General features: G+C 35.0%; 3 protein-coding genes across 4 annotated transcripts; 2 read left to right on the top strand and 1 right to left on the bottom strand.

Annotated features, from left to right (window-relative positions):
* The first annotated feature begins 519 nt into the window (after positions 1-519).
* LOC145567928 (heat shock factor protein HSF8-like) lies at positions 520-6,276 on the top strand. Of its 2 annotated transcripts, none has more exons than XM_081627352.1 (3): positions 520-990; positions 4,348-5,644; positions 5,889-6,276. In XM_081627352.1, the coding sequence occupies exons 1-2, from the start codon at positions 703-705 to the stop codon at positions 5,605-5,607; spliced, it is 1,548 nt and encodes a 515-aa protein (XP_081483478.1). In that variant the 5' UTR covers positions 520-702; the 3' UTR covers positions 5,608-5,644; positions 5,889-6,276. The 2 variants fall into 2 exon arrangements, with proteins under 2 accessions (XP_081483478.1, XP_081483477.1); XM_081627351.1 differs by having other exon boundaries at positions 521-990; positions 5,905-6,276.
* Positions 6,277-7,186: 910 nt separating this feature from the next.
* On the bottom strand, positions 7,187-10,672 carry LOC145569410 (protein SAMBA-like). The gene is made up of 3 exons (XM_081628754.1): positions 10,439-10,672; positions 9,878-9,988; positions 7,187-7,518 (listed from the first exon to the last, which is right to left on the bottom strand). The coding sequence occupies exons 1-3, from the start codon at positions 10,593-10,595 to the stop codon at positions 7,490-7,492; spliced, it is 297 nt and encodes a 98-aa protein (XP_081484880.1). The 5' UTR covers positions 10,596-10,672; the 3' UTR covers positions 7,187-7,489.
* A 3,032-nt stretch (positions 10,673-13,704) lies between these two features.
* On the top strand, positions 13,705-26,579 carry LOC145567929 (histone-lysine N-methyltransferase CLF-like). Its single transcript, XM_081627353.1, has 17 exons — positions 13,705-14,021; positions 14,125-14,226; positions 14,592-14,890; positions 18,127-18,288; positions 19,659-19,743; positions 19,929-20,084; positions 20,173-20,220; positions 20,336-20,407; positions 20,529-21,256; positions 21,909-22,044; positions 22,137-22,357; positions 22,498-22,629; positions 23,219-23,309; positions 25,549-25,596; positions 25,677-25,805; positions 25,904-25,981; positions 26,115-26,579. Exons 1-17 carry the CDS (start codon positions 13,953-13,955, stop codon positions 26,304-26,306), a joined length of 2,748 nt encoding a protein of 915 aa, XP_081483479.1. The 5' UTR covers positions 13,705-13,952; the 3' UTR covers positions 26,307-26,579.
* The last annotated feature ends 440 nt before the right edge of the window (positions 26,580-27,019 follow it).

Below are 27,019 nucleotides of genomic sequence, written 5' to 3' on the forward strand. Positions count from 1 at the left end.
TTTCTTCGAAAGGAAAGATAAACAAGAAAGTTAGGATAGTCTTCTCTCAAAATTATACCCTACTTTATCAGAATATTTTTAAAAAAGGAAAATTTACTATTTATAAACGGATCGATATTTTAGTGAGCTTGCACAAAATGTCCTAGAGAAGCAATAGAGTCTACTATATTACCCCTCTCTATAAATGTACATGCAAATCTACATAGGTGAAATTTTGTAGTAACTCTTTGACATCTTCCATCAATAGCTAAATTTTTCACGAGTACCAAGCCTTTCCCTGAAAATTATTAATAATAACTAAATTATCTCACTACTTTTTAAATATTATTATGGATTTATTATTTATAGGCATGTGCTAAAAGAAGATGGAATTTATACTTCTACTTGTATATGATATTGTCTAATTATTGTGAATTGGTTTTTTTTTTTTTAGAAAAAAAAAAATTAAAATTATAGAAGATAAATTAAAAAAATTAAGAAAAGGGTGGCACAGGGCAAACCCCCGTGAGAGGGAGCAAAAATTGAAGATACCCTTCCTTCCATCCCTTCGCCCATCACCTCCGTCAATTCAATTAAAACCCCCAATAACGTTCGCTTTCTCTCTCCTCTTTTTCTAGGGTTCTTACCCTTCAATGTTAATTTCCCCAACTTAAACCCTAATTTTCAATTACCGATTCGATCAACTCTTTTCCGTCGAAATCAATGGATTCTTCAACAACAACCGCCACCACAACAACCCCCGCCGCCTCCGACACCACCACTACCGCCGGCAATACTCCGACGCCGATGTCAAACGTCAATGGTCCGCCTCCATTTCTCTGTAAAACTTACGATATGGTGGATGATCCGGCAACTGATTCGGTAGTTTCATGGAGTTCTACTCACAATAGCTTCATCGTTTGGAACCCTCCTGAGTTTGCTAGAGATCTTTTGCCTAAGTATTTCAAGCATAACAATTTCTCCAGTTTTGTTCGGCAGCTTAATACCTATGTATGCTAATATCTCACTCTTATCTTTTTTTTTTTTTTTTTTTTTTTTTTTTTTTTTTTGGCGGTTAGTTTTGTTTATTTTGTGGGTTTTGGTTGATTTTTATTATTGATGCTAAAATGTGTTTTAATGTTGTCATGAATTGCTGTAATTTCAATTTAATTGTTATTTAAGTTATTTCTTTGTTGGAGTGTTGTAGCGAGTTAGTTGATTTGGGATTAATTGCCCTAGCAAAGAGTATAAACTACAGTTATAGAACAATCTGGTTGATGGATGATAGATGTGTTATGGTTTTCTTGTTTGTTTTTTCAATTATTAGTCTATGATTGTTGACATAATAGTTTGCTTTCTAGAGTAGCTTCTACAATTGATATTACTGCCTGAATAATTTGCTTGTTTGAACCATAGCCTTAGTGTGTAACTGTGTGTTCTATTCACCTTATTTTCATTTAATTGAATTTATTTGAACGTAATTTAGTTGCAAATTGAAACTTGGGTAGCCCTAATATTTCCTGAACTTAACTTATCTAATTTTATATGTATTCTTGTTTGAACTTATAATGCTGATCCGAACTTATTTTTATTAAAACAAGTGGAAACATGGTGAACGAATCTGGCCATAATTCTTGACCTTGTTTGCTTCCTATAAATAGTAGAGGGTTTATATGTGCTAATGAACCCCCCATGGGAAATAGGGATGGGGCAAGGGAAGGTGATAAGTCCTTCCTAATTATCCAGGCCTTTTTTTTTTTCTTTAGTACTCGTGCATATATATATATATATATATATATATATATATATATATATATATATATATATATATATATATATATATATATATATATATAGCGAGTGCCTCAAGGAAATGCAGGGGGGTTGGAATGTGAATGAGAGTTCTATTTAAATTGTATAGGATATGTCAAGAAAAGTTAAATTTGAATGAGAGTTCTATTAAAATTGTAAAGGATATCTAATAGCTAAGTCCAAAATATAAGAGTACCATGTAGAGTTTTCCTTTTGGACCTTACTTTATCCTTGTTCTCTCAGTTGTTAATATTCTGAAATTCGCAATGTTTAGATCTTTTCTTCGTTTCTTATGGGCTTATAAGTGATCATGGTCCTGTAACATGGAGGTATTTTATTTAGACGTATGAGCTTGTAGTGATTTGAGCTTTCTGAAAAACAATGTTTTGTATTTTACTGTCTATATGGAGTATTAAGAGTACTTTGACAGGGATAATAGTAGTTAGGAGTAGACTAGCAGCCTTAGAAAGTCCTCATAGTACACAGTGCAAATGTGCTTCAAGTAAGCTCTTTTACAAGATGTGTACAATATGGTAAATATGCAATGATCCTAAGAATTTTAATTGCTGCAGGCAGCCTGCAGCAGAGTGGAAAATTGGATATGTCTTTGAAAGGGGTGCCATTATAAGGAACAAATATTTCTAATACTGATCAGTAGTCCGAGATCTTCCTATTCTGGAATACTGTAAGCTGTATGTCACTGAACTCACTCCTGCCAGCTTATTTTGCGAGCAGCTTGAGAATGATTGGTCATTTCCTCCTTTTTTTCTCCCCTTCTTTGGGTGGGAGGGATTGTCAAGAAAAAGAAAGAAGATATTTTTCTTGTAAGTGTATGTGTCAGGCTTGAAATGACTTGATTGCTGCTGCTATGGCAGAGGCTGGATTGCTAATTTTGGTCCCTTTTTAAGTTTGGGAGAAGAAAGGGGTGGGGTGGTGGGCTGTGAAAGTCAATGTTATATGGGTGTTTGTGATTGTGTGCATGCTGTTTGGCATACCTACAGACCTGGTTTCAGCCTGTGTGATTTTTTACATTCTTGATCATGGAAGAAATATGTGTAAAATGTTTTTTTATTCATAAGTTAATGCTTATCTCAAGGGTGAATGAATTAAAAAAAAGAAGGTTGTGAGAAATATTGAGAAGCATTTATGTGCTCTTTTATGAATATCATACAAAAGAAACACAAAAGATAGCTAATACCTTTCCAAAATAAACTCTATTTGACTTTAAAATGGTGAAACTGAAATGGTATTGACCTTTAATTTCTAAACATACCCTCCTGTTTTTTTTCTCCCCTTGGACCCACACCATTTACCCATTCATATTTTCTCTCATGCTAAAATCTGTTCCCCAGCTCAATTTCAACTCTTAACTGTAATTGGAAAATATAAAAAATCAATGCTTAATCTTGATCACCAAAATGTCAAAGAATGAAGTTTGGGATGGAGGGAACAATTGAATAATGTGGTTAAAAAAAAAATAAAAAAATAATGCAATGAAAGAGTTTCACACCCTTATCTTGTAGGATGGGGAAACTGTTGGTGTACCGGTTGATCGTTTGCCTTCTCATGTTTGACTCCTTGCAGTAAACTGCAAGGAATCAGCCCAATACGAAGTCCAGGCCTGCTATACAGTTCACTTATGCTCGAAGGAAAACCAATTCAGCTTCAGCATCAAAGTGAGGGATGAGCTGGAGGAGTGAGCTGGGTTTTTCTGTTAGAAGTTTGTTAGCCTTGAGGGCAGTTTTGTAATTCGTTTTCCTAGTTTGATTCCCTAATCAGTTAGTTTGTTATGACTAATTGTATTTAAGTAGTAAGTTGCTTGGATAGGAGGTTATGCAAAATATTATTGAGTGAATGAACCTGGAGAGATTCTCTTCCTCTCGAATGAAGAGCATTTGTATTGCTTGATTGCTTTGATCTTCAATACAAAATATCAGTTACTTGCCTAATTTCTCTGTTTCTTCCCTATTTCAATCCTCTGTTTTAGCTAAGTCCTAGCATTTACTTACTCTGTTTTTTTTTTTTTTCCTTCCGTTGACGCATATTCCTATCTGAAAATATTTATTTTGTTGACATGTTTTTTTATATGGAAAAGCTTTGTTATGTACAAATCATACTTTACCCTTACTACCCCACCCAATTTTGAGTGGGTAGGATTATTATTATCTTCTCCCTTCCTCTATCACACCTTCTTAATATGCCAAAATCAAATGTGTCAGTTAATAAAGAATGTAGGAAGTATTATGATTTGTTGTAAACTAGTGCTGATATTCAGTAGAATATTTTGTTCTGTTGGACTACCTCTCATAAGTGGATAGATGTGAAATTGTGAATTAGGAGCAAAGGAAGTAGTATGAAAGCTTTCAAGTTGGTTTATAGTAACACTTCTAATGCAAATATTATACTTCGTATACATTAGTAGCCAATGAAAAAAATTGTTTCTATTACTGATTCTTGCACCAACATAAAGTATGTGACTATGTACATGTTATCTTGGATCTTAAAATGAAAACACTGCCTAGAATATTTATCTTTTGAGTTTTCTTTGACCTTCAGGGATTTAGAAAGGTGGATCCAGACCGCTGGGAATTTGCAAATGAGGGATTTTTAAGGGGCCAGAAACACCTGCTTAAGAATATCACTCGACGAAAGCCTGCTCATGGACAAGGTCCACAACATCAACAACAAGCAAATACACAGACTTCATCTGTTGGAGCTTGTGTTGAGGTGGGTAAATTTGGGCTGGAGGAAGAAGTGGAGAGGCTTAAAAGAGACAAGAATGTGCTTATGCAAGAACTTGTTAGATTGAGACAGCAGCAGCAGTCAACTGATAACCAGTTGCAAACCATGGTACAACGTCTGCAGGGAATGGAACAGCGCCAGCAGCAAATGATGTCATTCTTAGCAAAAGCTGTACAGAGTCCTGGATTCTTGGCTCAATTTGTACAGCAGCAAACTGAGAGCAGCAGGCGCATATCTGAAGCTAACAAGAAAAGAAGGCTTAAGCAAGATGGTGTTACTGAGAGTGAAAACGCTACCCCTCCCGATGGACAAATTGTGAAATACCAACCCTTAGGGAATGATTCTACACAGGCAATGCTCCGGCAGCTAAGGAATTTGGACGCCAATTACAATAGCAACTCAGATAATTTCTACATTGGCGATTCATCTTCTACTAGTGCAATGGAAAATAAAACACCAGCAAATCGGGTATCAGGAGTTACCCTTCAAGAGGTCCCACCAACTTCTGTACCAGCTTATGTGATCCCAACTTCTCAGATTGGTGCTGGTGGTCCTGATGGTGCTGTTGTATCTAAGATAAAATCGTCTCCTGTTATGACCAGTTCTGAAACTGTATCCACTCCTGCACTCTCAGAAATAAGTGGGCTTTTAAGGCCTGAAACAATACCTTCTGTAAGTCTTCCGCAGACAAATAGTGTCATGCCAGAGATATCCTCTTTGCCTGACATTGTACGTAATTCTGTTGACATTCCTGGGGGAAATTTTCTGTTAAATGAGACAGGAGATGGTGACTTTATGGATCTGTCATCTGTTGACTTTGACGGGACAATTCCCATTGAGCTGCCTCCTGATGCTGATCTAGATTTGTTTCTTGATGAAGACTCCTGGGATCAGTTTATAAACCGTAACAATTTAATTCCCTGTGATAACAATGAGCCTGAGATGCCTAATGTTGAAAATTCGGCAGAGGTAAAAGAAGTGCAGCCCTTAGATAACGGGTGGGACAAACGGCAAAGAATGGATCAGCTTACAGAACGAATGGGTCTTTTAAATTCAGATAACCAATTAGTTTGATTAGCCATCTGTACAGTTATGGCTCTTACCATCCAAGGTATAATCAGAACTCGGAATCAGCATAGCCGTTACTTTTAATGTCCAAAATGATACCATTACATTTCTGTATTGTATACTCAGCTTTCAGTTGCACATACAACCTTTCTTGTGCTTGTAAATCCTTTTTATGCCTTTTATCCGTTTCTTTTGAAACTTTTCAAACATCCTCTTGTGTAGTTAGAAACAATCGTGACATGTTTGTGCTTGAATCTTAGGCTTTTGCTTTCTTTAACATTGTGCAGATGTTTTTGATTGCAGGCTTCAACTCACTAGGGAAGGCCTAATGATACATGTTCCATGCTTTTTTTCTTGACGAACATTTTCCTTACAGCTCTTCCAGATCCCGTGTAGAACAGCCATTTCTGGCTTATAAATTTTTTGGCTTAGACCATGGATTCTTATGCAGCATGCTGGCAAGGAGTTGGTCATCTTGTGATATGCTTCTTCCCAATTGTATCCATATCAAGATTAATTTGTACAAGACAGTGAAGCAATTTAGGTTTGATGAATGATTTACTCCATCTTTGATGTAATTTTTTGCACAATTCTTTTGCTCGTGTAGCTATGTAGCAAACTGGCTTTTAACTGTGAACTTATAATTGCAGAGGTGATTGTCATCTCTTTCTTTTAGCTATGGCCTCACCTATGTATAAAGTTTACGCTTTGACCCCTTTATGAGATTTTTCCCATTCCATATAAGACTTTAAGTGTCACTGGTATATCTGATAGTGTCCCAATCTTATCTACTTTTGATAGTTCATGTCTCAGTTAAAATTACCACTAAAGGTGTGCATTTCTCAACTTATTTTGCCTTGTAACTTGTAATTCAGATAAACAAGTTTTCAAGTATTTAGGAAGTTCTAATAAGTATAGAGAAAACAAGTTTAAATAAATCAAAATGAGTTGAAAAAATTGTAAGCCAATTGTTCGGTTTTGACAAGATTAGCATGGAGCTATTTTCTTTAAATATGTTTCACTATTCAAACAACTGCTGATAGATGCAGTTTTGAAGGTAGGATGGACAGTTTGTGTTCAGCTTCTAAAGTGTGCAAAAACGTCATCTGGTCAGACTGTTAGAATGACCTGATGATGAACCCTGCCGTTGAAGTTAATATCAGCACATAAAGTATCTAAATTTCGAGTTCTTAGTAAGATGTTACGGGATAATCCATAATGCAGGTCATTTAGTTCACTTTCTTTTCCAATAATGGTAACGTAGCAAACTAGCAATAAGATAGTCGCTCTATAATTCAAAGAAAAGATTCAGTAAACATCTGAATCTATACAAGCTGCTGTATTTCAGACTGAATTATAGTCAGCTAATATTGTGTCATTTGAATATTTGGTGGCATTATTTAACCTCCGTTGTACTCTCATATTCATGAAGAAATAACACATTTCTCTATGAATATTTGTGATAAGTTTTTTCTGAATGTGATTTAGTATAAAACATAAGTGTAGATTCTTGTAGCAACAAAAGTTACTGGAAAACATACACAAGGTATGCAGAACAAAAGAAGCAGGAAAGCTAAACCAATTTGTGTAATTTCTGGCAGATTCTGTCTCAATCAATGGAAGCTTAAGCTTCTCAAGAATATAAATATAAAAATTCAGTTCTTAAATATATAGATTCCACAATTTACAACAAATGCTCTATATTTTTCTTCAAAACTTTGATTCAGCTATCAATCCATTCCTCTTCTTTGAGTTTTTGATAATTGAGTGGCAATGACCTTGTCGGTAAGCTTCCCAACAGAAGACAATATAAGTAGCAGCAGTATACAAACAAAGGGAAATGGGAAACCTTGACTTAATGCGGTCCAAACTTTCAGTGACTTAAAGATTAGGCATTCCTCGTTGCAAAGGACCTACCTGCGTTCCAGGACAGCTAAAATTCAATATGATAATAAACGTAGTAACCATCATCAGTCCTTGTTAAAAAAAATTATGCATGCTCTAAATTGATTTCTAAGTCTTCAACAATGTCACAATCACAGAAGCATGTTAAGTCATAGACTAGAGCAAAACAATAATATATTAAGCACATGGGAAGATTAAGGAACAATATTTCTATCGTGAAGTGGTAGAGTACTATCTACCCGTATTATAAAATAAAATAAAAACTCATAATAAATGAACAAATTAAGAACTGCTCACAAAAGTCCATACAGTTAAAGTCCTTTTGTGACTGCCAAAAAGATAATAGTCCTTCCTAATTTTAGCAGTCAATTTATAACCACGCAACATGATGATTCTAAAAGTGGATCCAGAGAGAGGAGTGAAGTTGATAATACTTTAAATACACCATTTAGTTGCTGACATTGCGACATCCATTTCAGGTGGGTGGGATCTCATCATTAGCCCAATATGATAATGCTTGAATATAGTTGCAAACTTGCAGTCAAACACTTAGCTTTAAGAAAGGTTTCAGCTTAAGGCTACACAGTTTGAGTGATAACACTATAATATCCAATCCAGGTGAATACTAACATTGCAATTCTAGTTGCTAACATTGCATTACTCATAGCTGAATATGTTTTTAGTTGCAATGGAAAATTATGACCTCATTTCTAACAGTATCACTCATCAGCTGTTATAAATAGACTCAGCTCAAGACCCCATGGTTTAAGAATTGCAAAATCTGACATTAGTTGAATGACTACATTTAATTAGAAAGATGGGGTGCTTTAAGAAAGGTTTCAGCTCAAGGCTACACTTAAGAACTGCTGTAAAGATGATGCCACATGCGTGATGCAACTTTCTCCGCAGTCACATCCAACATTTACCCCTCCTTTTAACTAATAATGTCTATATAACTATATGGTTTGACCAGCAACATCGTTCAAGGACACACTCTCACTAATAGGTCAGGTTGCCACACTACACTAGCCAAAAAGGAGTGAGCATCCAAAGGCCTGTCTGGATTCCGGGAAAAAGCAGCTTGCCTAATTGCTGCAGCTCAATTGTTACCACATAGGCACCTACAACTTAACAAGTACCCTGCTCAGCTGCTCTAATAAATTAAGCCTTCCCATATTGGATCTTAGCAAGTACTAAATGAGGTATAGGCGTATCCCGCAACAAAGCTGTCTCAGCTACCAAGTACCAAGTGAAACAGTACCTCCTTCCCCCCTCAATTCTCAATGAAAATCAGGCCTTTCAGAGTACATGAGGAGGATTATATGATACATGAAAGTTCAAGTATTTGGATTATAGTTGACACTGGCAAAACAGAAAACTAACAAAGCCAGGTCATAGGTTAGCCCAAAGAACAAAAATTAGCTCTCTTCAATACTGGATAGGCAAGATTCAGCATCAAGAGAAAAAGTCAGACAAGATCAATACATTCCCCTTATATGGTATCCAACACCACCACTACTTACATGTAATGTGATTGATGAGTGATCTAGTACAAAACATTACATACCAGTGATCTGAATCCAGTCTGAGTAATTAAATAATTACAATGACAAATAATTATTTGAACCACCTACTTGAGATAATAAATAAGAGTCCAATATGCCTCCCTTCTTACTTTGTTACACATCGTAAATCCTACAGTTCACACCTCCAAAGGGTTCCCATAAGACCAGAACAGGCTATATTACTCAAATTTTAAGTGTATGTTTCTCACTCTGAACTACTATAAAACACTTAGATATCAAATCCTATTCAACTTTATTCCCTGCTCTGTTTTCACAATCCTCATTGCAACAACCACCCAAAGCTCATCACTTTCATTAAAAAACCATCAATACAGCTCCTTCCTCACAGCCAACAAAACCAAAGAACCTTTTCATGATATAATCTATCAAGGAGATACTGAACCTTGTATAATGAAGCTCTCATTGGCCATCATTTTAAAGATAGTTAAATAGTGGTGAAGGACATGATAATAACTATGAAGTTGACATCCTCATTAGTAGTATAGCAGACTTAGGGATTGGAATTTGGATACCTCGTCCCAAAACTTCCACTTCATCAGAAGCATTTCCCACTTTTCGTAGACCGTATAGGGCATGATGGCAATAGTAAATAAATGCCATACAAGTTGCCCCATTGTAGACATACAACAATAGAATTTTCATTCCCCCAATGAAAAATGACATTTTGGGCAAAGTACATAAACAAAAGTACCATAATCAACGCTACCATGCAAATTTCATTTTTAGTTTTTCAGACTAAACAAAGGAAATCAAACAGTCACCACCAAAATACACATAAAACGAACCTGGCTTCGATATGAGGTTGATTCGAGACCGAGGCCCATCAAACATCCAACTATCCTCATCTAATGACTTAACTCCTTTATTAAGTGCATCCATCAAATCAGCTTTTAGTGCTGGAAATGCCAAAACAAACCAATCAATATATCAATAGACGACATCATATAAAACCGGAAAAAAAGACAGCCAAATACCAAAACTAATAGTTCATCTTGTATTGAAACAAAATAACAATTTCACACTCATAAAGTCATAATGCCACAATCTCCTCATAAAAAGGATTATAAATAAAAAGTATCATAGTATAATAAGATTAACAATCAACCCCATTATCGGAGGAAAGCTATAATTTTTCATAGAAATAAATGTTAAATTAAAGGAATTAAATTTGACCATAAAAGCTTCCAAAAAAGAAAGCTAAACCTAAAGCTCCAAATTCAAATACTTTCCATAATTTGAAATTAAATAGAGATTGAACAATTGCAGATAAATTAACAAATAAGGCGATAATCAAAGTAATATAAACAAGGAAAATGGAGGGATTGGAAGATAAAAAAAGGGGAAACCTTGAAAAGCGTCTTCCTTGGAGTCAAGGAGAGAGAGGAGTTGAGAAGAGGAGAAGTGGAAATCATCAACACCCAAATCACCGCTATTGTTGTGGTGGCTGCTGCTATTGCTATTGCTGCTCCCGCTCCCGGCGCCTTGAAGCGCCGCCGTCGACATTGCCTCTGAGTCCACAGACAATGCTTAAGAAGTTCTTTAAATCGTTTATTGGAAAAACAATATGGAGTATCTGTTTTTTTTTTTGGTCAAAGAGAGAAAATACAAGTTTCTTTTGAGACTGCACCATTTAATCTCCGTGACAATCAAATTTCATTTACTCCGTATCAATTATCACGAAGCTAAACCACTATGTGCCTCAAAACCGCTATTAAAATTGCTACTTGGAGACTTGGAGTTGCGGTAATATTTTAACCAACTGTAAAGTAACACTTTCGCCCTCCATAGTAAATAGATTTGTTTATCGTGGAGATAAGCTAGTATTTCCTCGTTTCTTTTATATTTCATCCATTTTTATATTTTTATTCCATATAGGTTGGGCACATTTTTTATGATAGTGGAAAAAAAGGAAGAGAAAGGGGTGAAGGTATAAAATTAACCATATGATGTAAGCATAAACTAAAGAATCAAGTGAAAGTATAGGAAATGTTTAATATTTGTACTGTGAACAAAGACAATTTGTTTCCTTAAATGGATATTGTGTAATATTTGTGACACCTCCAAGACAAGTGGTGTAATAATTAAAAAACGGAGGAAGTAATATTTTTTTTTCTCAAAAAATAGTAACAATTTGTGCTAGCTTTTTACGCATGTTATTAATCAAGCACTGAGAAAATATTTGAATATTAAAACAAATTAAAGAATTCAACATTTAAAAATCATTGAATATGAACAAAAATCGTACAAACATAATGAGGTTACGCGATCAATCTCCACTAAAAAAGTAACCAAAGGTGGGGCTAGGATACTAAATCTAGAGAGATATTTATCAGATAATTATACAGACATAACTATTATCAAAATTTTAAACCAAAAAAAAGGAAACTTAAATATTTTTGTTGGGGCTGGTGCCCGCTATCACCCACCTAGGTTCACCATTGAAGATAACCTTAATTGGGTGGTATTTCCTTACCCCTCTTCTCCTAACACTCAGCGAGCCTTTTATAACCAAACATATTTGGTGGAATTGGTGGGGAACTCACCTTGTGATTTGGAGGTTAAAAGTTTAAGCTCCACTAACTGCAAAATGCTTGAGAGTAGAGAGGCCTATGGAGTTGGCTGACAAAACTTATAAGAGGTGTCGATTCAATAGGGTACTAGCTTATCTCCAGTGCGATGCACGTTTTAAATAAATAAAATTTGCTAATTTTGTTTGTTTTATTGAATTCAAATTGATTGTCCAAAGTAATTGATACTTTAGCCGCTTTATATTGTTCTTTTTTACTTGGGCAATTTGTCTCACAAAACAAATTCAAAAGTAGGAAGAAGAATATAAATCGAAAAGAATACCAAACATATTTTTAGTAAGCCTGAATAACAATGATAATATATTCTCAGTTTTATATTACATTAAAAAATTAAAAAAAAAAAAATACAAAATCAACTACTTTGTAAATAATAAAGAGATCATTTTTAGTTTTTTTTTTTTTTAAAAAAAAAGAGCACCAAGTTTCCTTATAATTTTGGTGTAGAAATCAATCCAATTCCATGCGCCTAGCCCAATCAATCCTAACATCCATTTGGTGTAGTTAAGCTAGGCGTTTGTTCCTTTTGATTCCATATCAATGATATACTTGGAGGCTTGAGTGCAACATTTACAACACTAACATAAATTTTTTTTTAATGAAATTTACAGAGTATTTATTAATTTTATATAATACATTTGTTTTATGTTATACTTATAAGTTGTTTGGAGTTGTATGTATCATTCTTTGACTCTTGTCAATAATCATTTTGAGAAATATTTTCCAAAATTTATCAATAACATTTAACACCATTTTATAAAATATGATTACCAACGTATAAATGCAATAATAATGACTTATGAGAGGAACAAACCTCAAACCTTCCAGATGAAATTAGAATCAATTTAACCCCAACCACTCAGCCCAAAACTTTGAAAGATTAGACAATTAGCACATCATAGTCTACAATCAAAGCAATCAAATGAACTTCATTAGAAAATGGAAGAATTAATATGCAGTTTATCAACTTTCAACAATTTTAGCACCAAAAAACATATTGCGATAAATTGAAGAATATAGGTACTATCTCGTTTCTTATTATTTGGAATATTTTATGTCTCGCAAAAACTAATAACTCTTTGATGCAATTAAAAATATAGAGGTAGTAATTAAATTCCAATAAAATGCTGACAAATAGAAAATAAATAAGTACTTTGTAATAAATGAAAAAACCTTCCAAGTTACATATTTCCACCAAATTTTCTTGCTGGCAGGCTTCTATGGCAAACAATGTATTCTACCAGGGAATCAAAATTCAAAGGGCCTGTTCACATTTACTAAACTGAGTTGAACTGAACTGATTGGAGCTGAACTTAACTGAGCTGAAATGAATATTTTATGAGAGAGGGAAATTAGAAGCCTGAACTGAACTGAAATGAATATTTTATGAGAGAGGGAAATTAGAAGCCTGAACTGAACTGAACTGATTGGAGCTGAACTGAACTGAACTGTGAACATGCCCAAAGAAAAAAAATCGGGAGACAATATTACGGAGATACAATTGCACTTAACGACACTAAAAAAAACCCGAGAAATAGATTGTTGTATTTTATCATGGTCAAATATTATAACATAGAAATAGGAGTATTAGTTAATTGAGATAAGTACAATAAGTATAACATGAACAATATAAATGATGCATTATAAAAGGATAAGTAGAAAAACGTACAATCATATTTTTCATATTTCACTTTTATAGGACATAATACTTTAGTGTTGTTAATTTAAATTACTTAATTATGTAAAATGTATGTAAATTATCACATTATAATTTTTTTTTTTGTAACATGCAATAATCTTTTGGGCGGGAAAATGTTTTATAATAAGTTGACACGAGTATAGTTTTGGAGGAAAGCTGATATCAATGGTTGTTACTTTAGTATGTTTATTATATAGATAGAAGATACATAGATTTCATGCAGAAGAGTCGAACGCTCTTGAAAATAGCGCTATGAAACATGTTACACTTCGAGTCCAGGTGACGACACAAACAGAATTCAATAAACAAATTCAAAACGTAAAAGCCAATCCTTCCCTTTCCGCCTAAAATTCCTCCCCCTCCTTCTTTCTTTCTCATTCAACTAACCAAAATTTTACCATCCTCAACTTTCTCTCTCCTCAAATTAGGGTTTCCGAAACTCCCGCCAGATCCACCGCCATCACCGTCGCCTTCCGCCGCCGTTCATTTTTCGCATCTGCATGACTCGCATCCGACACCAATTTCCACCGCCGGCGCTTTTTACCGTCACTTCCGGCAGCTCTTTTATCGTCGGCGATGTCTATCAAACCTTCGCGCTCCAATTCTCTCTCTGTAACCAGATCGGAACCTTCCAAGAGCACGCCGGTATAAATTTTTTCACTCGTATTAAGTTTAAGTGAAAATGATTGTCGGATTTCGTATGAATTTCTGAAATTTTGTGCGATTTTGTTTGGTATGATGTTGTTAGGTGTCGGAGCTTACGAATACGAGTGTTGTACCGAAGGAGATTATATCGGTTATCGATTCGTTGAAGCAACATGTTGAAGCTCAACGGCAAGTTTATGTCAAGGTGCATTTTCCAGAAACCTAATTTTTTGTGTCTTGAAATTTTGCTTTGATTGGAAAGTAGAAGTTAGGTTTCGGTTTAATAACAATGTGGCATGTTGAAGGCTAATTTTAACCGATTTGCGCGTATGGATGATTGGAATTAGTGTTTTTTAATATAATTACTGATGAATTAATTGCAATGCTGATGAAACGATGGCGTAAAGGCGGAATCTTTGAGTGTTTTTAAGTTGATGGTTTAAAATCAATTTTGAATAGGGTATTATTTTATGAGCATCATCTGGAAAGTTGGGTGGAATTAATTTTTTTTTAAAGTAATTGTTAGTGAATGAAGGATTCTTGTTCTTATGATTTCATGCTTGTTTTCAGAACATAATGGAAGAAAACAGGCAAAAGTTGTGCAAAGTGACTTTAGGAAAAGAAAGAAAAAATGTGACGCCTAATGACTTGGAAAAGAATGCAGCTTTATTGGTAAAAAGGCAGACTGATGCAGTCAATATGCAAAACGGTATTGGAACTGGTAACGATGGTGATGGTGGCAATGTCTCACCTGAAGATACAGCGATTCTTCTAGGTTCTCCTTTCCCTAATAAGAATACTATTCGAGCCATCAGAATTCCTGGAGTGAAGAGATTACCACCTTATACTACATGGATATTTTTGGACAGGTTTGTTAAGGTTAACATGTACTTTGATGAAGATATTCTTCACATAATGTTAATCATTATGCACATGCTATAACTCCAGAAGTTTGTTTATGTTGTATCAACTTGATTTTCCCCCCCTCAAATATGTTGTAGCTGTCATAGGCTTTTGATGGATTAGCTATGCATAAATTTATATTTTGTTTCTTGTACATATAATGGGGATTGTAGGGGTAGCCCGGGTAGGGCTTATATAAAGGTGCTTTCATTGAAAAGGGATTTCGCAACATGAAGAAAGAAACAAGTCAACGACATATTATTTTGGACATGACTCTACACCACTGTTCAGTATTTGAAGTTTTTCCGTTTTCACAACTGAGAATTTAGAAACTTATCTATTTGATGATGCTTTTTTTTGGATCTTTTTAAAAATATTAAGCTCACTTGCAGACATTGTTTGCCTCATCTTTTTATAATTCAAATTGCTAGAACTAAAATATTATTTAAAATTTGTGTTGATAAGGACTTCTGTTGATTCCCGTAAATAATACACAAAGTTTTCATATGCTCACAAATTCACAATTACTTTTGTGATTAAGACTCCAACTATAGAACAATACTTGAAGGCCCTGAGCTATATAGCAGGAACATATAACTTTCACTATAGGATAAATTTCGTGGTCTTGTATCTTCATAATGTTTCCCAGTAGCTTGCACTATGTTTTCTTGTGTTAGTCTAAATTTGTTACAATCAATATAGCATAGGATTTCTGTCCTGGGCCGTAGGTGAAATGGTTAACTTTCTCGCACAAGGTTTGAAATATTCTTATATTTATACTGGGTAGGTTGGTACTCTAGCCTCCTAGGTAAAGAAAGGGATACAAATCAGTTTCATTTATAAGATGGTGAATATGCTTGTGATGTAAAGGTGTTGGAAAGGGAAACTGTTGAGGCTGTGAGTCTCTAGAGCAGAATGTTTTCAATGAGTAGTTGAGTACTTATTTATGGTTGATTGTCAATCTGTGATTTTTGGTCTAGTCAAAGGTTTTACTTCATGTAGTTGGTAATTTGCTGGATCACATACTTGAGGAGGAGGTTACTAGGGAATTGTGGTTTAAAAGATAATAAATCCCTTAGTGCTGGAGAGTAATTATGTATTTATTAAGCAAATGTCGGTGTATAGTTTAAAGTGTTTTTTTTTTTTTTTTTTTTTTTTTTTTTTTTTGGAGAATGAATGAAAAATTCTTGTATAAAGTATCAAGGTGTTTAATGATTTGGACACTGGCATTGTGGGTTTGTGGATTTGGACATGTATCACACAATAATTAACGACTCTCCACTTTATCACTTTGGGTTTATAGTCTTTATACTAAAGCTCATTCTATGGGCTTAAGTTTTTTTTTTTTTTTTTTTTTTTTGTCTAATTGTATTTTTATCAACAGTTTTGGATAACATACTTCTAGGTGGTGCTTTCTGGTAAAATTTCTTTCATCTTTAAGTGTGTTTAAAAAGGGTGGATAATAAGGGTATCCAAGCAGATATAGGTGATATTATGTTTCAATATGGTTTTCTTTGTGATACTATTGAATCTTCTTCAAGAGTGTACCTATCCTGTTTGAGATTTTTGAGCACATTTCAGAAGTGTAGTATTCAATTTGACCTCAATTAGTTGCTGTTCGTGGCTGGTCTGAACTTTTAGTATCTTGCTTTGGCTAGATTTCTGTCTTTACCAGGTTATATGGTTTTGTCTTCCTTGTTGCTTTCCTTGGGGTCCCTTTATGAGTTAATACTAAGCTTCCTACTTTGGTTTTTTCACATGAGATAAATTGTTTTGGTCTTGATTTATAAATATTTGGTCTTGTCAGGTAAGACTGAAGGTCTGAAGTTTTACCCTAATATGTATGTGAAAATCTTATTGAATGGGATCTTGCTAGATTCATTTTATTGTGTATCGTTCCAATTACTCCATACATAATTTTCAAAATATTACTAATATAAAATTAACTCTTTTGGTAATAAAAGATGAAAATAGTAAAATCCTTCTAAAATCTTGTCCGGTTTGATTTGGTTTATTCTAATACTTTGGAAAATAAGTTTCTAGTACAAGGTGAAGAAAACAAAGCTCGTTTGGATTTTGTGATGTATAAGATCTCTTAGAGGTAGTATAAATGGAAGGAGTTATACAAATAGATGAAATATTCTTGAAATGGGAATGAGGATTATGAATAGTAGGAACCGTGTATGATTTGTTCCACTATATATTCCTGCTTATGGAGTTTCTATCCAACTTTATTGCAAGAAATGTGATACTTAGATTTTATGTGGCAATCGTGAATATTGTTCCATTTTAATTTCGATTTCCATTGATAAAGGAGTTTAAAGGATGTTATAAAGTTACAACAAAACTTAAAACATTTTTACAACGTCTGGTAAGACTGAAGTTCTGAAGTTTTACCCTAATATGTATGTGAAAATCTTATTGAATGGAATCTTGCTAGATTCATTTTATTGTGTATCGTTCCAATTACTCCATACATAATTTTCAAAATATTACTAATATAAAATTAACTCTTTTGGTAATGAAAGATGAAAATAGGAAAATCCTTCTAAAATCTTGTCCGGTTTGATTTGGTTTATTCTAATACTTTGGAAAATAATTCTAGTACAAGGTGAAGAAAACAAAGCCCGTTTGGATTTTGTGATGTATAAGATCTCTTAGAGGTAGTATAAATGGAAGGAGTTATACAAATAGATGAAATATTCTTGAAATGGGAATGAGGATTATGAATAGTAGGAACCGTGTATAATTTGTTCCGCTATATTTTCCTGCTTATGGAGTTTCTAACCAACTTTATTGCAAGAAATGTGAAACTTAGATTTTATGTGGCAATTGTGAATATTGTTCCATTTTAATTTCGATTTCCATTGATCAAGGAGTTTGAAGGATGTTATAAAGTTACAACAAAACTTAAAACATTTTTACAACAATTTAGAAGTGGGTTGTCAACTTGCCATTAAAGGCACCTTTGGTCCATGTTATTATAATAAGAAACTTAAATTTTCTTTAAAGTAAATATGATGGTCAGAGGTGGACCCAGATTGTAGAATTAGATTGAATTGCATCGTATTAAGGAAGGTATGGAGTTTGGGTTTTAAAGCTTATGCATTTTTTCCGAGTGTTCTATAGTGCAATGGTTTTGTATTTTTGCCTTTGTTCAATGTTGTCCATGTCATGGATTTTGATTGTGCTTTTCATTCAGAAACCAAAGGATGACAGAAGACCAATCTGTGGTCGGTAGAAGGCGAATATATTATGATCCAAATGGCGGGGAGGCCCTAATTTGCAGTGACAGTGAGGAAGAAGTAATTGAGGATGAAGAAGACAAGAAGGATTTTGTTCGATCAGAAGATTACATCCTTCGGTTGGTATAGGCAACCCTTTCCATACGTGCTTTACTATTCATTGATTCCATGCTTTTTGTTTCTCATATGGTTTCTTTGTAGTGGACATTGCACTCTTGTGTCCTATCTAAACACACATAACAATATATTTTCTTAATCCAAAAGAAAATAATAGCGTGATGTCCAATATCTTTCCTTTTGCTGGAATTATATCCTCTCCCCCTGCTCTATTGTCTCCTGTTACATAAGTAGAAATAGGGGCTGTATGCTGATACATCTTCACAGATCTTATGAATATGTTATTATCTTTCATGGTAATCAAAGTCCTTCATTTGCACTAGACCTATTGAATAAAATATGACTGTCAAATGTCAGTTAATGCTTTTTATGCTTTGTAAATGATTAATGAAGAGTTTGAGGAGGATACTAAATGCTTATGGTCCAGATTTTGAATGTTTTTTCAAGTATTTAGAGAAGCCTCAATTTGATGAGAGAAATCAGCCCATTTGATTGTCAAAGATCTTAGTCCATATAACTCTTTCCTGCAGCTGAATTGTGTAGGGTGTCTCACATATAAATATATAATGTTCCTCTTTACTAGGTAACTGTTACTAATTTACCATATAGGATAAAGTACCCTATGTCTCTTAAACTTAGATATAGACTCAGATACATGAAAAAAAAGGAATTTTTTGATAAAAAAAATTGTTGTTTAAAATTTTGAAAACTTAAATATTGAGTCTTTCCTTTTTTTTTTTTTTTTTTTTTTTTTTTTTTCTTTCCCCTTTCTACAAGAAGCAGTTTACGAATTACAGAAATCTGAGAAATTGGATTCAGTAAATTATATAAATATGGTAAATATTTATTGGGTAAGCAGAGAGAAACTTAGAATGTGTGTTTTAAATTTGTATTGGGAAAAGGTGAGATTGTGACTGCAAGCCCGAAGAGAAAAAAGATTCTTTCTTTAAAAAAAAGTAGGGTAAGTTTCTTTAAATGTTTATCTTTTCCTCTTCTATTCTCAAACTTCCTACATGCCTCATTGCAACTGCCTTTTGATTTTTATTCACGTCTGTCTTTTCCACATCCTGTGTTTGCACCCGGATCAGATTGTGTTTACATGGGTATGACGGGAAAAATTGAAGAGTCCAAGCATTCTAGGGCAGAGCCAAAAATACACTTAAATGGAAAGTAGGTAGAAGAAAAAATAGTGGGAGTATAAGAAGTCTTCTTTTCTTTGCATAATGGTGTAATGATGTAATCTTTATTACTTTTTTTTTTTTTTTTTTTGTTCTTGGTGGTTTTACTTTTCCACTTAACTTTTTATAACTTTTTGCTGATAATCATGATCTTGCCGTGATTTATCTCATTCTTGTTGTTTGCTTATTTCCAGAATGACAGTTAAGGAAGTTGGTTTATCAGATGCTGTTTTGGACTTACTTGGGCAGTGCTTTTCCAAAAAACCTAGTGATATCAAGGTATTTGGGAGGAAGACATTATTATGTTTTTTTTTTTTCTTGAAGAAGTAACCGTGGTGTTTGTTGCTTTACTGTTACATGCTATCCGATACACTGGTCAGAGTGTGAACTTCGGTCCAGCTGTTTCCCATTATTTCTGTGCTTTTCTTACAGAGAAATGAAACACCGTCAAACGTCTTATACAGGCAAGATATGAAATTCTTTGTGAAGAAGAGAAGGCTATGGCAGGTTTAAGAAATGGGGATACCATGGAGACTTCAGAAAATTCAAACCCATATCTTGATAAAGATTTGGAAGGAGCTTTGGATTCTTTTGACAACCTGTTCTGTCGCCGGTGTTACGTAACTACTGTCTTTGACCTTCTTGAGATTTTTGTTTACTGTTTATCTTCTTAGTCTAACCTTTTGTTGCTGATTCTTTTATTGGCAGGTTTTTGATTGTAGATTGCATGGGTGCTCACAGGATCTCATCTTTCCTGTAAGTTCATAGCATATTGCTCAAAATTTACTTTCCCCCCCCCCCCCCCCCCCCCCCCCCCCCTCTATTGCCTGATGCATCTCTCTCTCTCTCAAATTTAATATTAATTTTGTAGACTGAGAAACAACATCCCTGGAGCTCTTCGGAGGAGGCAAATGTACCATGTGGTTTGCACTGCTATCGTACGGTGCGTTTGTTATTTTGGTGAATACAATGGGAGGGGGAAATGTTAGCAATAATTCTATTTTTAATTTTATTAGAAAGTTGGATCACTTAATCTTAATGCATAGACCAATCTGCTTATGTAGGCTCCTAAGTGTGAAGGTGATTCCGCAGTCATCTCCCAAAAATTTGATGGCTCTGAAGCTAAGCCTGGCCCTTCGTCTGATGATGGTTTTGCTGAGGTGTCACCAAGAAAGAAGTCTATTGGTTCTTCTAACAAGCGAAAGGGAAAATCCACTCAAAGTGAAAGTGCCTCGTCACATGCAAGAAATACATCTGATAGCAGTGATTCAGATGAAAATCTTTTTCAAGATAACAACTCTGTTAACCAATCTTCTATCCATTCTAAGGGTAAGTTGATCGGGAAATCTGGAGCTCGCAAAAGTAGGAATAAGCGAGCTGCTGAAAAGATAGTGGTTGCAATCCAGAAGAGGCACAAAAAGATAGTGGCTCAAGATGCTGATTCAGTCAACGCTGGACCTTCCTTGTCTAGAGATATGAAGCTTCGATCTCGGGCGCGCAAGGAGGATAATGTTGCAAGTTTTTCACACAAGAAAGGAAATTTAAGCACTGGTGAAAGGTCAAGGAAGGCTTCACCAGCTGTGGGAAGCTCCAAGTCAAACTGTGACACTCCTAGTGATCTTCTAAATGTGGCATCCAACGATCAATCTACGTGTCATTTGGATGATGTGTCAAAGAAAGAAGAACTTGTAGATGAAAGCCCTGGAAAACTAGAAGTTAATAACGACAGTTCATGGAAGGCTCTTGAAAAAGCACTTTATGAGAAGGGTTTGGAGATTTTCGGCAGGAACAGGTCATTTCAATATCTGTGTTTCCATAGATTTAAATTACCTTTGTGGTATATTTGAGCTGATCTGTATTACATGGACTTGGGTACGAGTATGCAACAAGGGTATATGTCATGACTAGGACATTTTCAAAAAGCAATTTGCATTTTTTTGCCTAAATAGAAATGCCCAGTAGTGAATATTTATGTCGGAGGCATGGGTATTTAATACTTGACTCTTGGTGAATTGAAAAGTCCATGTGATATACTTGTAGAATTTAATTCACATATGACATATTTCTTGGCCAATTTCACTGATGAAAATGATGAAGATAAAATAACTTAGTAATTGTGGTAGTAAGCTATAGTAAGATAGTAATTCAAGTACAATTACTTACTTTTTTTTTTTTCTGTCATCATGCAATTTATATACGAAGTCCTAATTGTTTATAGAAAATATAAATGGGAATTATGGTTTCTTCTACATGGAACAAATTTTGCTCTTGTACAGTATACAAAGATAATAAGATTTGTTTATAATTTATTGTGAACAATTGTTTAGTTAGTGGTTTAACTGAGGGGCTGCTTTGCTTATTTATAGTATTACATGATTTCGGCTTTTGGTCTAAGGCTTACTCATTGATCTGTATTGCTTAACTCTATGTTTTCCGTCATGCAGTTGCCTGATTGCTAGAAACCTTTTGAATGGACTGAAGACATGTTCAGAGGTCTATCAGTACATGAATCACTTGAATAATAATCTATCCTACCAAGGCGGTGATGATGGGACAAACCTTGAGTGCACTGAAACTATGGTTAGTTACCGGATTCTGGACCTGATGGTGTTAAGAGTATGCATATATTTGTCGTGACTTATGTTTATTATCTATTGGTGTGTACATTTTAGGGCAATGACATCAGGAGGAGATCAAGATATGTTCGGCGGAGAGGTAGAGTTCGCCGTTTGAAGTATACATGGAAGTCCACAGGTTACCATTCCATTAGAAAGCGGATTTCAGAGAGAAAAGATCAGCCTTGTCGACAGTATAATCCTTGTGGGTGTGAATCTTCTTGCGGAAAGCAGTGTTCATGTCTTTTAAATGGTACATGCTGTGAGAAATATTGCGGGTGAGTTTTTATTTTTCAGAGTGGGTTGGAACTGAGTATTTAAACCTCCGCTTACCTTTTGTGATTAAACTTCTAATTTCACCAGTTTAACTCAGCTTACTGATTTCATTGCTAAATGGTGCCAATCTCTCTTCATGTAGGTGTCCTAAGAACTGCAAAAATAGATTCCGGGGCTGTCACTGTGCTAAAAGTCAATGCAGAAGCCGTCAATGTCCGTGCTTTGCTGCAGATAGGGAGTGTGATCCAGATGTCTGTCGTAATTGTTGGGTGAGGTGAGCCCATGTATTTTATTATGACAGTTGTTTGTACTTTATCATATGAATGAATACTGTAGATGTAGAGCAGTTGTAGCAGATCAAGAGTGCCTAAGATTTTTCAAAAGTACCAACTGTATATGAGATGCAAGAATTAGTAAAGAGCATTATGATATATATTTATCAGTTGTTGTGGCTTGTGGGATTGTCATGAAAAAGGCTTGTAAAATTTTTTTAATGACATGCTCCCATAGAACTCGTTATTCCATTGTATCCATATTAATATTGAAGTTATACTGTCGGTACATTATAATTGAAGAGTCATGTTTCAAGGCATTACTTATGCAGTAAATTTAAACACAGTTATGATGAATTGATTAAGTTAATGGACAATAGTTTATAACTTTGACTTGACATTGAGCAAATGAAGAGGATCTGAAAATGGTATTTTGATTATAATTATTGTTCAATTTTAACATTTGGGTAGTTAGATGCAAAGCATGCAAGAGGCTGGCTGAAAGACATTCCAGTGCTTGGATACTTTACTTTAGATTCATTGCTAACAAATGGTTACCTTTTTAATCTTAATCTTAATCTTTATCTGCAGCTGCGGTGATGGTACACTCGGTGTCCCAAATCAAAGAGGTGACAATTATGGATGTAGAAATATGAAGTTATTGCTCAAGCAACAACAGCGGGTAAAGTGTCCTCCCTTTTTTTTTGTTAAATTGAAAGGCTAGAATTCTAGTCGGTAAAATTAATTGAAAATATAACTTAAGCAGAAAATGTACTACCTCCGTTTCACATTTTTTGCAACTTTTACCAAAAATGTCCGCTACACATTTTTTGCTACTTTCCAAATTTTTCCATTTTTAGTAAAGTTTTTTTTAACTAGAATTACTAAAATACCCTTACATAATTTTTCATAAACTCAATTAGATACTTAAAACAAAACTTAATAAAATACTAATCTAACTTAATTTCACTAATTATTTCCACCAAAGTTAATTCATCATCCTCCCAACCAACCAACTCAATTCATCTCATTCATTCCCCCAATATTCATCTAATCGATCTTCATCAAATTCTTTCCAGATTCTTTTTCCAGAAATCAAACCTCCAACATTCACCTTCATCTTCAATTCCCCAATTTTTTTCTCTCCTATAATCTGGTCTGATTTCTTCTTTCGATCTGCTTCCTCTCTCTCTCCATCTACCCACGAAGACAAACCACATCGCAAGGGCAGTGAAGCTAGGTTTGGGATGGTTGGTGGTTTTGGTAAGGGATGGTGGTGTGGCTGGTGGTGGGTGGTTTTGGCCGTCGTTTTGCCCGAAATTAAACCTCTGTGAAGGAGGCGTTTTCTAGCGAGGTGACCTCGAAATCAACGTCGTCACACGCAGGCGTTAGATGGGTTGTTTGATTGGATCTCTGAGGTTGAAGATGAGGTCGGATGTTGGCGGAGGAAGAGAGAGGGCTGGGGTTAGATGGGTTGTGTTGGTGGTTTTGGGGGTCAGGGAGTGGTGGCTGGGTGGTTTCAGGGTCCCTGTGGCAGAGGTCGGCCGGCTATTTTCGGTGGTTTAGGGGGGTTGGCCGGCCGGTTTCCGGTGAGATTGAGGGTTGGGGTTAGGGTTCCGGCAAGGTTAACGGGTGGGGAAAGGGTGGGTGTTTGCAGCAACGACAAGGTTTTGGGCGGTTATGGTGGTTTCAGGGAGATCCGAACAGTGAAAAAGGTGGTCAGTGGTGGTGATGGAAGTTTGGCGGGTGGTAGGGGTGTTGGCCAAGTGGTGGTGTTGACAGTGCGAGTGGTGTTCAGGTGGATGTTGGTGCCCTTGGTGGTGATACGGTCAAAAAATAATTATCCACTTTCTTTCTATTTCCCTCTTAATCATATACCCAAACATTTGTTAATCTCAATTCCTCATTTTTTGCCTAGGAGTTTGTGTCGACTCCAAAGTTGCAAAAAAATGTGAAACGGAGGTAGTATTTGGAAATTAAGACCTAGCTAAAAGCTGGCCTTTTGAAAAGATGCTAGTTGAAATTTTGAGGGCTCAACCGAACTCTGATCTAAATTGGATGTGGTGTATAGGAATGGCTTAAATTTCTTATTTATATGAATAGATAGCTGTGGTATGTGATCTTCTAAAATGGATCGGGGGTATTGGTATAAATGTAACAAATTTGTCTTAGGGGGTTACTTTAAAACTTTTAATAGATTGGTGTGTAAGAGTATGATCTAATTTTGCTATCTCAGAATTTGAGAAGTTATCTTGTTACGTACAAACATGGTAGTAAACCAGCTTTGTATGTATGTTACACGGTAGCAAAGAGGCTAGATAACAAAACTTTAATTACATCAGTGTTAGGATTACAGCCATCCAAAAGCAAAATTAGAATGTATGTTGGAGGAACCATCTTAATTTCTAAATGTTCGCGAGTGGCACTTCCCTTCCTACAGCTCTTTGCTAGAACATCTGCTTCTCTAATTTGTGTAATGCACTGCTTCTTATGAGTTTTATTTATCAAAAGGTTACTTAAAGTTGTCTTTCGCTGCAATATTGGGTTTATACTTTATAGTAGGTTAGGGTTTCTATTTTTGCAATGACAGAGAATGCCGGATGTGTTGAACCCCTAATTCTTAAGCTAAGTGTGCTGATTTGATACAAGTACTGGGTTTTAGGTTTGGTTGGAGAAGATTACTGCACCTCTTCTCTTTTAAATTGACCAAAGAATAGAAAGGGGAGTATTGTCATACCCTGCCAGAGGGAGAGAGGTGATTAGGTTTGATTGGCTATTATGTATGCATTTATTTTGAATTGAGAAAATGACACCCAAATTTAAGCCTAGACTAATGATGCTGTTTGTGGCTGCAGCATGTGATTATCTCAAGTCTAGGGTATCATATGACACTAAGGGTTTTTTTATTTTTCGTCGTGCAGGTTTTACTTGGCAGGTCTGATGTTTCTGGTTGGGGAGCATTTCTTAAGGTGATAATTTTCAAATTAACAACACTGATGTTTATCTTTTCTGTTTCTTGCATAAGGCTTAGTTTCTACCCCTTTTTCAGAATGGTGTTGGAAAGCATGAATACCTTGGAGAGTACACTGGAGAATTAATCTCACACCGGGAAGCTGATAAACGTGGAAAGATATATGACCGTGAAAACTCTTCATTTCTTTTCAATCTAAATGACCAGGTCTGAGTATTGGATTTTTAATTTTGCAGTTTTAGATAGGACTTATTATTGGAGGCTTGTTCTCTCTTTATTAACTGTTTTATCTTCTGATTGTGCAGTTTGTTCTAGATGCTTATCGAAAAGGGGACAAGTTGAAATTTGCCAATCACTCTCCTGATCCAAATTGCTATGCAAAGGTAAATCTTTGCGTATGAAAACAGAATTTTACAGTGTTATATAGCATAGACCTCCAGGTGCTGTTTGTATTCACTGATCATCAAATGGGCATAATTGCCGGAAAATATCATTTATGGTTTGTTACCATGGCAGGTTATTATGGTAGCTGGTGACCATCGAGTGGGCATATTTGCGAAGGAACGAATAAATGCAGGGGAAGAACTTTTCTATGATTATCGTTATGAACCAGATCGAGCTCCTGCCTGGGCCCGCAAACCTGAGGAACCTGGATCAAAAAAAGATGCTGCAGGGCCTTCCAATGGCCGTGCAAAGAAGCTCGCTTAATCCATTACAAATCTAGTCCGAGTCAAGAAATCATTTTTTTTTGTCATTCTTTACAGATCGAGCATCATTCATATGAGCGGTGAAATCCTAACAACTGACATCCCTTTGTTAAGGGAATTTTTTTGGATTCGATTCACATTCTAACTCAAATGTATCTACATACATTGTATTAGGATGCTGAATTCACCTACTACCCTGATAGAATTCAACTACACTATTTATTCGACATCCGATTTTTATGGAATTAATGCAAGGCAAAAAGTGATTCTTGTATAGTTATGTTTGTCAATGCAAACTTTAATTGTTACTATCTTTAGTTATGAATTTATTAAAATTTTAACAATTATTTTTAAATATAATACACATTGAAATATAATCTAACAAGGTTTTAAACGATTATATATTGTTCTTGAATGATAAATCATGATACCACGAGATGAACTTGAATGTAAATGGTTAAATATAAATCACTGTCATTTAAAAATAATGTTCACTTTGGTGCAAACAAATTGATGTAATAATTAATCATGGATTGGTCCCTACATGTAGAGTGATTACAATTAACAAGTGGATTATGTCCCTTAATTAGGGAAGGAAATATTAAGAATATTGGATAAACCCATTATTATGACTTTCTGTCGCACATTCCTAAGGCAGAAGTTGATTGCTTTTAGGCCAATTTCAACCTTTGATAGGCTAAGGTTCATTTTTTA

Source organism: Chenopodium album, chromosome 11 (genome assembly GCF_948465745.1).
Source record: "Chenopodium album chromosome 11, dcCheAlbu1.1, whole genome shotgun sequence".
NCBI classification, from domain to species: domain Eukaryota; kingdom Viridiplantae; phylum Streptophyta; class Magnoliopsida; order Caryophyllales; family Amaranthaceae; genus Chenopodium; species Chenopodium album.

What these genes read in the sequence shown, in the direction of transcription:
- LOC145567928 (XM_081627352.1), top strand. Translation starts at nt 703, where the DNA reads ATGGATTCTTCAACAACAACCGCCACCACAACAACCCCCGCCGCCTCC. An exon ending in TTCGGCAGCTTAATACCTAT is followed by an intron (nt 991 to 4,347) that starts GTATGCTAATAT and finishes TTTGACCTTCAG; the next exon opens with GGATTTAGAAAGGTGGATCC.
- LOC145569410 (XM_081628754.1), bottom strand. Translation starts at nt 10,595, where the DNA reads ATGTCGACGGCGGCGCTTCAAGGCGCCGGGAGCGGGAGCAGCAATAGC. An exon ending in CAAGGAAGACGCTTTTCAAG is followed by an intron (nt 9,989 to 10,438) that starts GTTTCCCCTTTT and finishes TGGCATTTCCAG; the next exon opens with CACTAAAAGCTGATTTGATG. An exon ending in CAACCTCATATCGAAGCCAG is followed by an intron (nt 7,519 to 9,877) that starts GTTCGTTTTATG and finishes CCTGGAACGCAG; the next exon opens with GTAGGTCCTTTGCAACGAGG.
- LOC145567929 (XM_081627353.1), top strand. Translation starts at nt 13,953, where the DNA reads ATGTCTATCAAACCTTCGCGCTCCAATTCTCTCTCTGTAACCAGATCG. An exon ending in AACGGCAAGTTTATGTCAAG is followed by an intron (nt 14,227 to 14,591) that starts GTGCATTTTCCA and finishes GCTTGTTTTCAG; the next exon opens with AACATAATGGAAGAAAACAG. An exon ending in GTTTGCACTGCTATCGTACG is followed by an intron (nt 20,408 to 20,528) that starts GTGCGTTTGTTA and finishes CTGCTTATGTAG; the next exon opens with GCTCCTAAGTGTGAAGGTGA.